The following is an 11,212-nucleotide window of genomic DNA, read 5'->3' as shown; positions in this document are numbered from 1 at the left end:
CACTCTGCAAACCCCCCCACTCAACACAACACCCTCACACTGCAAACCCCCCCACTCCGCGATCCCTCCACTCTGCAAACCCCCCCACTCCGCGACCCCACCACTCTGCAAACCCCCCCACTCCGCGACCCCTCCACTCTGCAAACCCCCCCACTCCGCGACCCCTCCACTCTGCAAACCCCCCCACTCCGCGACCCCTCCACTCTGCAAAACCCCCACTCCACACAACACCCTCACACTGCAAACCCCCCCACTCCACGACCCCTCCACTCTGCAAACCCCCCCACTCCGCGACCCCTCCACTCTGCAAACCCCCCCCACTCCACACAACACCCTCACACTGCAAACCCCCCCACTCCGCGACCCCTCCACTCTGCAAACCCCCCACTCCGCGACCCCACCACTCTGCAAACCCCCCCACTCCGCGACCCCTCCACTCTGCAAACCCCCCCACTCCGCGACCCCTCCACTCTGCAAACCCCCCCACTCCACACAACACCCTCACACTGCAAACCCCCCCACTCCACGACCCCTCCACTCTGCAAACCCCCCCACTCCGCGACCCCTCCACACTGCAAACCCCCCCACTCCGCGACCCCTCCACTCTGCAAACCCCCCCACGAGCCCCCCCACCTCCACGACCCCACCCCCTCCACGACCCTCCCCCTCCACGACCCTCCCCCTCCACGACCCTCCCCCTCCACGACCCTCCCCCTCCACGACCCTCCCCCTCCACGACCCTCCCCCTCCACGACCCCACCCCCTCCACGACCCCACCCCGCGACCCCCCCCCCCCTCCGCGTCCTTCCCACTCTGTGACTCCCCACACCACGATCCCCACCGGCACCCGCGTCCCGCCTCGTGACGCCCACGGCGGGAACGTTGTGCGCCTGCGCCGTGAACGGAGCGTCCAGCCCCGCGAAGTGCGCGCGCGAAGACGGTTGGGTTTGGGCGGAGCCGCCATGACGGGATCCGGCTCCGTGCTGCTCATGGCCGTGGCTGGATGGCTCTTCCCTTCGGGGGTGGGCGGGGACCCGGAGCCGCATTGGGAGCCAAGAGCAGGTCATCGCGCCGGACTCCGGCAGCTCGCAGGTGACACCAGGGCCCATCACAGCTCTCCCGGCAGGGGCTGACGGCAACCCCCCACCCCCCCCCCCCCCCCACCCCCCCCACCCCCACCCCCCCCCTCCCTCCCCCCCACCCCCCACCCCCCCCCACCCCCCCCACCCCCACCCCCTCCCCCACCCCCCTCCCCCTCCCCCACCCCCCCTCCCCCTCCCCCACCCCCACCCTCTCCCCCCCCTCCCCCCCCACCCCCACCCCCTCCCCCACCCCCCCCACCCCCACCCCCCCCCCCCCCACCCCCACCCCCCCCTCCCCCCTCCCCCCCCTCCACTCCCCTCCCCACCCCCTTCCCCAACCCCACCCCCTCCCCCACCCCCCCTCCCCCTTCCCCACCCCCACCCCCTCCCCCACCCCCCTCCCCCTTCCCCACCCCCACCCCCACCCCCCCCCCTCCCCCCCTCCCCCTCCCCCCCACCCCCACCCCTCCCCCCCTCACCCCCTCCCCCTCCCCCACCCCTCCCCCACACCCCTCCCCCTCCCCCACCCCTCCCCCACACCCCTCCCCCTCCCCCACCCCCCCTTCCCCTCACCCACTCCCTCCCCCACCCCTCCCCCTCTCCCCCACCCCCACCCCCCCCCACCCCCACCCCCCCCCCCCACCCCCACCCCCCTCCCCCCCACCCCCTCCCCCTCCCCCCACCCCCCTCCCCCTCCCCCACCCCCTCCCCCACCCCCCTCCCCCTCCCCCACCCCCCCTTCCCCTCACCCTCCCCCACCCCCACCCTCCCCCCACCCCTCCCCCCACCCCCCCACCCCCCACCCCCTCCCCCACCCCCCTCCCCCTCACCCCCCCTTCCCCCACCCCTCCCCCCCCATCCCCCCACCCCCCCACCCTCTCCCCCCCCACCCCCTCTCCCCCCCACCCCTCCCCCTCCCCCTCCCCTCCCCCACCCCCCTCCCCCACCCCTCCCCCTCCCCTCCCCCACCCCCCCTCCCCCACCCCCCTCCCCACCCCCTCCCCCACCCCCCACCCCCTCCCCCACCCCTCCCCCCACCCCCTCCCCCACCCCCCTTCCCCTCCCCCACCCCCCTCCCCCACCCCCCTCCCCCACCCCCCCACCCTCTCCCCCCCCACCCCCTCCCCTCCCCCACCCCTCCCCCTCTCACACACCCCCTCCCCCTCCCCTCCCCCTCCCCACCCCCCTCCCCACCCCTCTCCCCCCCTCCTCCTCCACCCCCACCCCTCCCCCTCCCCCACCCCCCTCCCCCTTCCCCACCCTCTCCCCCTCCCCACTCCCTCCCCCCCACCCCCTCCCCATCCCCTCCCCCCCACCCTCCCCCCACCCCTCCCCCCCTCTCCCCCACCCCTCCCCCCACCCCCCCACCCTCCCCCCACCCCTCCCCCCACCCCTCCCCCCACCCTCCCCCCACCCCTCAACCTTCCCCACTCCCTCCAGCTCCTCACCCCACCCCCTCAACCTGTCTTTCACCCCCCCCATCACCTGTCCTGGGTAAACTTGTACCTCTCATTTTGTTCATTTTAGATTGGTCACAGTGTTTGAGCTACCGAAAGAAAATAGACACACACACCGAGAGCAGTTCAGTTTATACAAATCTTTATTACTAAATCTAAAGCTGATTTCACACTACAATATGCAAGCCCTTCCCAATTATACTTATCAATGCCTGGACTGGTCCCAACTGCCGAAGCGAGGCAACGACTGCACACTTGTAGTAGGTTGTCACAGCGCCGGAAGCAGCTTCACCTCCCCTGACCGAGACTTTGGCTGGACTCTAAAAGTTCTTCTTCTTGCTGAGAGATGTTGCCACCTTTTGGAGAGTCTCTCACTTCAGCAGCGGGACCATGGCTTATATTACCCAAAAACTGCTTACCCAAGCCCCTATTCCCAGCGCAGCAAGAAAGATAAGCAAGCAAGCTGGCATACTAGGTTAATTAACGAATAACATAATTTTCAGCTTATCACTTTGAATACAATGGTTTATTTTGCATCAAGGCTAAGCTCTGACTGTCTGTGACCAAAACAAGCAGGAAGATTAAATGTTCTTGGAACACAGATGTCCTTTCTTCAGATAACAGCATTGGTGGAATTTAGCTGATGTCTGCTGGTTCTAAAAAAAAGCAGGTTCTCAGCCTTGCAGAAGCAAAGGCTGCAAAAGTTAAAAAAAAATGGTTAGAATCCATTATACCACCTCCCTTCCTCCTCGCCACCTCAACTATCCACCTCCCATCCACTCCCGTCAGCAGCTCTCCCCCTTCACTTCCCCACCCTCATCCTCTCCTGTCAGCAGCTACCCTCACCTCCCCACCCTCCTTCCACCATCCCACTCCCCCCATTCACTCCTGCCAAAGGCTGCCACAAACTCCCCTCCACCTCCCTAATCTCCCACCTCCCATCCATCAGTATCTCTTTCCCCCCCCCCACCTCCCTTCCTCCACCCACTTCTGTCAGCGGATACCCTCACCTCCCCATCCCCCCATCCACTCTTGTTAGAGGCTACTCCACCTCCCCACCCCTAACCCCCTTCCCCCATCCACTCCTGTCTGAATAGCAGGCTGATTGGAACTGCTCACAGAATTCCAAATTAGGCCTTTCTAATATTTTTTCCATCCTATCTCCTGTATTAAATTCCCTGAGCAATGAAGCCAAGTATACCAATAACATCCCTGTGTCGTCATTCTCAGGGAACAAAATGCCTGCACATCCATTGTAAAGGTTAAAACCTTGTGTTTTTGATTAGTAGTTAATTTTGTGCCTATCCCTTTAAGAAATTATTGGTTTTAGTGTTACCATAGTGATTATGACATCATGTCATAATATCCAAGCAGAGCGAGAGTTTGCATCTTTCTTCGAAGAATCATGATGGAGGTGTGAGCTCAAGATACTTTCAATTTGTCTTCATTCATCTTAATTAGACTTATTGTTTTAATTCCTTTATTTCTTCTTATATCTGTTTAAATATGAATATCGTTATATCTCTTTCCCCTGAGGGCAGGGGAGGTTGGAACAAGAGGAAATGAGTTAAGGGTAAGGGGGCAAAAGTTTAGGAGAAATGCTAAAGGATGCTTTTTCACTCAGCGAGTGGTGGCAGAATGGAATGATCTTCCAAAAGAGATAGTTGCGGCAGGGTCCCTTCTGTCATTTAAGAGAAGGTTGGATGTGTACATGGAGGTGAGGGGGTTGGAGGGTTATGGGCAGAGAGTGGGAAGGTTGAGCTAGTGGAGTTGTTCTAGTGAACTGGAGCGGACTTGAAGGGCCGACATGGCCTGTTTCCGTGACGTAAATGGTTATATGGTTATCATACTTATGCTTTGTTTACTCATCATTATGAAAATCTCTGTGAAGATATGCAAAATGTTCATCCATTTTCTCAACAAATTAAAACTACTTAAAGCTTAACAACAGTTTAAAATTGATTTCCCTGAATATCACAAAAAACCGTCTAAAGAGGATAAGCAGTTTCTGGATTTAGTTTCAAATTCTGAGAAACTCGTTGATGGTCATTACAGTACAGCATTACCTTTAAAGAAAAGAGAAATTTGTAGGCTAGACAATAAAATAATTACAGAATAGTGTATCCCAAATGTGAAGAGAAAATTCAAGAGAAATTCTTCCTTTCATTTGGAATATACCAATGTCATGTTGGACATGATAACCAACGGTTATGTCAAAAAGGTATCAGAAGATATCTTGGAACATAAAGATGGTAGAAAATGGTATTTACCTCATGGAGTTCTACATCACATAAGGAGAAACTACATGTAGCATTTGATTGTGGAGCATCATTTCAAGTTTCATTAAATTCTCATGTTTTACAAGGTCCAGACTTAACCAGTACTTTAATAGGTGTTCTGATAAGATTTTGTAAAGAGCCCTATTGTAATTGCTGCAGATATTGACGTGATGTTTCATCAAGTGAAAGTAGCATCAGAAGATCCTGATTTTCTATGATTGTTATGGTGGGCTAATGGTGATTAAAGTGAAGATATGATTGAACACAGAATAACAGTTCATCTATCTAGAGCAACTTCGTTACCAAGTTGTCCAAATTATGCTCTTAGGAGATGTGCTGAAGATAATATATATAAGATTGAAATAACAATCACAGTAAAGAAACAGGCCATCTCGGCCCCTCTAGTCTTCACTGATTTAAGTGAACTCCACTAGTCCCACCGACCTGTTCCCGGTCCATAACACTCCAATTCCCTCACATCCATGCACTCATCCAATCTTCTCTTAAATGCATCATCAGAATTAATTTCTATGTTGATGATGGCCTTACTTCAATGGTTTCAGAAAAAGAAGCAATAGATATTTATTTATTACGAGCTAAAAGAGATCTGTAATAAAGGAGGTTTTTTCTTGACAAAATGGATTAGCAAAATTGTTTTGAAAGAGTTTCCTTTGACAAGAAGAAGTATTCTTTCGATCGTAAGCTCAATATCGATCCTTTGGGAATATTGGCAACAGTAGTATTAATAGCCAAGAAAATTCTGCAAGAATTGTGCAGAAGAAAATTTGGATGGGTCAATATCAGATTCCATTGCACAAGATTGGATGAATTGGATTGAGAGTCTTGAAATGTTAGAAAGTTTTGAAGTCAACAGATGTTTTAAACCAACAGACTTTAGAATTGCCACATTTGCTCAGTTACAGCATTTTGCTGACACAAGTGAAGGTGGTTTTGGCCCTGTCAGTTATTTAGTACTGTGAAATAAACAAGAGCGAGAACATTGTGGATTTGTAATGGGAAAAGCCAGACTGGCTCCAGTAAAGTCAGTCACCATACCTCGTATGGAATTGACTGCCACTACTATTGTGATGGAATATTTGGGAATGTTTTTGGGAGATAAATTGGTAAAATTAGAGTAGGTTACATACACACACTTTAAAAGAGATCTTATTTGAAATACTGAAGAATTAATATTCAGTGAATTTACAGAAACTATGGAGAATGCTATGCACATTTCACAAGTAGGTGATAATTGAAATGATGTCATGAAATGTTGGAAGAACAACCAGAGCCAGTTTGTCTGTTTTGGACCTTTTTGCAAGGCTTTTGACCTCTCTGCAAAGTGCTCTCTCAGAGGTCATTGAGAGGTTATTGTTTCCCTAAAACAACAGATGGACCAGAAGACTAATTCCTATTGTTTGCTGGAGAAGGTCAGGGGGTTTTGCAATTGAGAGAGAGAAGGACATGCTGCTGGCAGTTTGAATCTCAGATCGAGATAGAGACAGAAGGGAGTCTTTGTGTGTGACACAGCAAGTTGTAACAAGCCAGGAGAAGCATGTTGGAACTGAAACAGAAGCTCCAGAGTGGTGGATGGCTGGAAGTGCTATCTGTCTGATGTTTCTCTTGGAATAAGTGGAACAGAAAGGAACTCTGTGGTAGCCTGAAAGAAAGAGGTTATCATCTGGAAAACCCTGATGGGGAAAGTTTCATCCACGATACATTGAGGTGACTCATTGTGGTACCTCAATTGTGGAAATCCTGGAACAACACATCTCTCTCTACAAACCTACATGAACCTTCCTGAGCGGTAAAATTTACCTTTCGAGTACCAAAGCCTGGTGAACTTTATCCATATTAAATCTGTGCACACTCTAAGACTTGCCTACAACCAATGAACTTGGAAGAACGAGAAGTGAGATTGAACTGTGAACCAAATAACTTTTCTTAAATTTACACACACATTACATACACATGCACTTAAAGTTTCATTCTGTTTTCATGTTCAAAGATAATTAAAAACAACTTTTGTTTAAGTAACCATTTGTCTTGGTGAATATCTATTGCTGCTGGGGTTTGGGGTCCACTGGGCTTGTAACAGTATGTTAAGAAGAGAATTACAGATGGATTTAGCAGATTGTGTATTTTGGTCGGATAGTACATCAGTACTTAATTACATTAATAAAAGGCAATGATGTTTCGTACCTTGGTGACCAACAGAATTACTGAGATCGAAAAGGTTTTGTACGCTAATCAAAACAGTGGATAATCCATCTGACATGGCTTCATGAGGATCAAAAGTTCAATCATTTCTGAAAAGAGCCAACACTTGGGTGTTCAGTCCTCAATTTCTTTTGCAATCTCAAGAAGAATGGCCTCAAAATCCAGAAGAGTTAAAAGAATTTTCAATGGAGGATCCAGAAATCCAAAACACTAACGTGAATACTATTCAGATATCTAATGACAATGATCCGATTATTCAATTAATTTGCTATTATTCGGCCATTGGTCGAGCGAGCGTACAGGAGAGTGTGTAGGGGTTAATTGGTAAAAGGCCAATAAATAAGAGGGACAGCGAGTGGCCCAGCGAGTGAGTGGCCCAGTGAAGGAGTGAGACTTCCAGGCTTTGGCTCATCAGGCTTCGGCGAAACCAGGCGGAGAGAAAGCTAAGATAGTCTTTATTACTACTTCATTGGGGTAAGGGATGAGTGTTAAGGCTGTGTGTTGTCGGGAGTGCCGGATGTGGGAGGTCCTGGAGTCTTCCAGACTCCCGGATGTCCATATCTGCACTAGGTGTGTCGAGCTGCAGATTCTCAGGGACCGTGTTAGGGAACTAGAGCTGCAGCTCGATGACCTCAGGCTGGTTAGGGAAACAGAGGGAGTCAGAGACAGGAGTTACAGCCAGGTGGTCACGCCAGGGCTGTTAGGAGAGGGACAAAAAAACGTAAGGTGCCAGAGAGGAGCCCTGTGAATGTAACCCTCAGCAATAAGTACGCCTCTTTGAGCACTGTTGAGGGGGACATCAAGGTTGGGGGGAGCGACAGTGGCTGTGCCTCTGGCACGAGGTCGGCCCCTGTAGCTCAGAAAGGGAGGGAAAGGAAGAGGAGGGCAATTGTGGTAGGAGACTCCATAGTTAAGAGGACGGATAGGGGATTCTGCGGACGCAGCAAGGAGAACCGGATGGTGGTTTGCCTCCCTGGTGCCAGGGTCCGGGATGTTGCTGCTCGTGTCCCGGATATCCTAAAGTGGGAGGGACAGGAGCCAGAGGTGGTGGTACATGTACCAATGACATAGGGAGAAATAGAGAAGAGGTCCTAAAAAGTGAGTACAGGCAGTTAGGTAGGGAGTTAAAAAGAAGGACCGCAAAGGGGGTAATCTCTGGATTACTCCCTGTGCCACGTGACAGTGTGAATAGAAATAGAATGAGGTGGAGGATTAACACGTGGCTGAAGGGGTGGAGTAAGGGGCAGGGTTTTAAGTTTCTGGATAACTGGGACCTTTTTTGGGGGAGATGTGACCTGTACAGTAAGGACGGGTTACACTAAATCCCAGGGGGACCAGAATCCTGGCAGAGGTATTTGCTAGGGCTACTCAGGATCCTTTAAACTAGAATGGTTGGGGGGAGGGAACAAAATAGTACAGAGCAGTAAGGAGAAGGTTAGAATGCAAACAAAGAAAGTTTGTAGTAAGTATTTGAATATGGATGGGCAGGTGATAGAGAAGGGAAATGCTCTGGAAGAAGATGAAGGGCAATTGGCAGGAAAAGTAAATAATGTTGTTATTAAAGATGAGGGAAAACAGGGATTAAAAATTGGGAAATCTCTGAAATTCATATATTTTAATGCCAGGAGTATTGTAAAAAAGGTGGATGAGCTGAAGGTGTGGATTGATACTTGGAAGTATGATGTGGTAGCGATTAGTGAGACATGGTTGCAGGAGGGATGTGATTGGCAGCTGAATATCCCTGGGTTTCGTTGTTTTAGGTGTGATAGAGTCGGTGGGGCAAGAGGAGGTGGGGTTGCATTGCTTGTCAGGGAAAATATTACAGCGGTGCCTAGGAAGGATAGATTAGAGGGCACATCCACGGAGGCTATTTGGGTGGAACTGAGGAGTAGGAAAGGAGAGGTTACACTTGTAGGGGTGAATTATAGACCAAGACCTAGAGGAGCAAATCGGTAGGGAGATAGTAGATATTTGTGATAAGCACAGGGTTGTAATTATGGGAGATTTTAATTTTCCACATATAGATTGGGAAACACATTCTGTGAAAGGACTGGATGGGTTAGAGTTTGTGAAATGTGTGCAAGATAGTTTTTTACAACAATATGTAGAGGTGCCAACCAGAGAAGGAGCAGTGTTAGATCTACTGTTGGCAAATGGGATGGATCAAGTGACGGAGGTTAGTGTTGGCGAGCATTTCAGGTCCAGTGATCATAATGCCATCAGCTTCAATGTCATTATGGAAAGAGAGAAGTCAGGGCCAAGGGTTGAGGTTTTTGATTGGGGAAAAGCTAGATTTGAGGAGATGCAAAAGGACTTGCAGGGTGTGCATTGGGACAATTTGTTTTATGGGCAGGATGTAGTAGAGAGATGGAAGTCTTTTAAAGATCAGATTTTGAGAGTGCAAAAGCTTTATGTTCCTGTTAGGTTAAAAGGAGAGGCAAAAGGTTTGAGAGAGCTGTGGTTTTCAAGGAATATTGGAAACTTGGTTCGAAGAAAAAGGGAGGCGTACATTAGATATAAGAAGCATGGAGTTAAGGAAATGTTTGAAAGATACATTGAATGTAAGAGGAATCTTAAGAGAGGAATTAGGAAAGCTAAAAGAAGGTACGAGAAAACTATGGCAAGCAGGGTGAAAACTAATCCAAAAGAGTTCTACAAATATGTTAATGGTAAAAGGAAAGCTAGAGACAAAATTGGTCCCTTAGAAAATCAGAGCGGAAAACTGTGTGTGGAGCCTAGAGAAATGGGGGAGATATTAAACAGTTTCTTTTCTTCGGTATTCACTAAGGAGAAGGATATTGGGAGATGTGAGATAAAAAAAGCAAATTGGGTAAATATGGGGAATATAGAGATTACAAAAGATGTAGTTTTAGGGCTTTTGAAGAATATAAAGGTGGATAAGTCTCCGGGACCAGACGGGATCTTCCCCAGGACATTGAGAGAAGTGAAGGAGGAAATAGCAGAGGCTCTGGCGGTAATTTTCCAAATGTCATTAGATATGGGGATAGTGCCGGAGGATTGGCGCATTGCGCATGTGGTACCGTTATTTAAAAAGGGTTCAAGGAAGAAGCCTGGCAACTATCGGCCTGTAAGTTTGACGTCTGTGGTAGGTAAATTAATGGAGAAAATTCTTAGAGATAGTACTTATAAACATCTGGATAGACAGGGTCTGATCAGGAGCACTCAACATGGATTTGTGGGAGGAAGGTCATGTTTGACCAATCTGATTGAATTTTTTGAAGAGGTGACTAGGAATGTGGATGAGGGTACCGCAGTGGATGTTGTCTATATGGACTTCAGTAAGGCCTTCGATAAGGTACCACATGGAAGGTTAGTTAGGAAGGTGCAGTCTTTAGGTATAAATTTTGAGATAGTCAAATGGATTGAACATTGGCTGAAAGGGAGAGGCCAGAGAGTGGTAGTGGATAATTGTCTGTCAGGTTGGAGGCCGGTGACCAGTGGTGTGCCTCAAGGATCTGTATTGGGCCCATTGTTGTTCGTTATATACATTAATGATCTAGATGATGGGGTGGTGAATTGGATTAGTAAATATGCAGACGATACTAAGATAGGTGGAATAGTGGATAATGAAGAAGGTTTTCAAGGATTGCAGAGGGATTTGGGCTGCTTAGAAAAGTGGGCTGAAAAATGGCAGATGGAATTTAATGCTGATAAGTGTGAGGTGCTTCATTTTGGTAAGAAGAATCAGAACAGGACATATGTGGTAAATGGGAGAGCATTGATGAATACAGAAGAGCAGAAAGATTTAGGAGTAACGATACATCGTTCCCTGAAGGTAGAAACTCACGTGAATAGGGTGGTGAAGAAGGCTTTTAGTATGCTGGCCTTTATCAATCATTGCATGGAATATAGGAGTTGGGAGGTGATGTTGAGATTATATAACACGTTGGTGCGGCCTAATTTGGAGTTCTGTGTGCAGTTCTGGTCGCCTAATTATAGGAAGGATATAAACAGAGTGGAGAGAGTGCAGAGAAGGTTTACCAGAATGTTACCTGGGTTTAAGCATCTAGAGTATAGGGAGAGATTGGACAGATTAGGTCTTTATTCTTTGGAGCGTAAAAGGTTGAGAGGGAATTTGATAGAAGTATTTAAGATTATGAAAGGGATAGACAGAGTGGATGTGGATAGACTATTTCCGTTAAGAGGAGGAAAG

General features: G+C 49.7%; 1 protein-coding gene across 1 annotated transcript in view; it reads left to right on the top strand.

Moving 5' to 3' along the window:
* Positions 1–861: 861 nt before the first annotated feature.
* The window catches only part of LOC138756926 (disintegrin and metalloproteinase domain-containing protein 19-like), a 271,202-nt gene continuing 260,851 nt past the window's right edge, over positions 862–11,212 (top strand). Inside the window, exon 1 of the mRNA XM_069923354.1 lies at positions 862–1,092. Coding sequence (XP_069779455.1) covers positions 963–1,092 — 130 coding nt within the window. The 5' untranslated portion in view covers positions 862–962. The remainder of the gene's footprint in view (positions 1,093–11,212) is intronic.

The sequence above is a fragment of the Narcine bancroftii genome, chromosome 3 (genome assembly GCF_036971445.1).
Source record: "Narcine bancroftii isolate sNarBan1 chromosome 3, sNarBan1.hap1, whole genome shotgun sequence".
Classification (NCBI taxonomy): domain Eukaryota; kingdom Metazoa; phylum Chordata; class Chondrichthyes; order Torpediniformes; family Narcinidae; genus Narcine; species Narcine bancroftii.
This window is presented reverse-complemented; position numbering and strand designations above follow the sequence as displayed.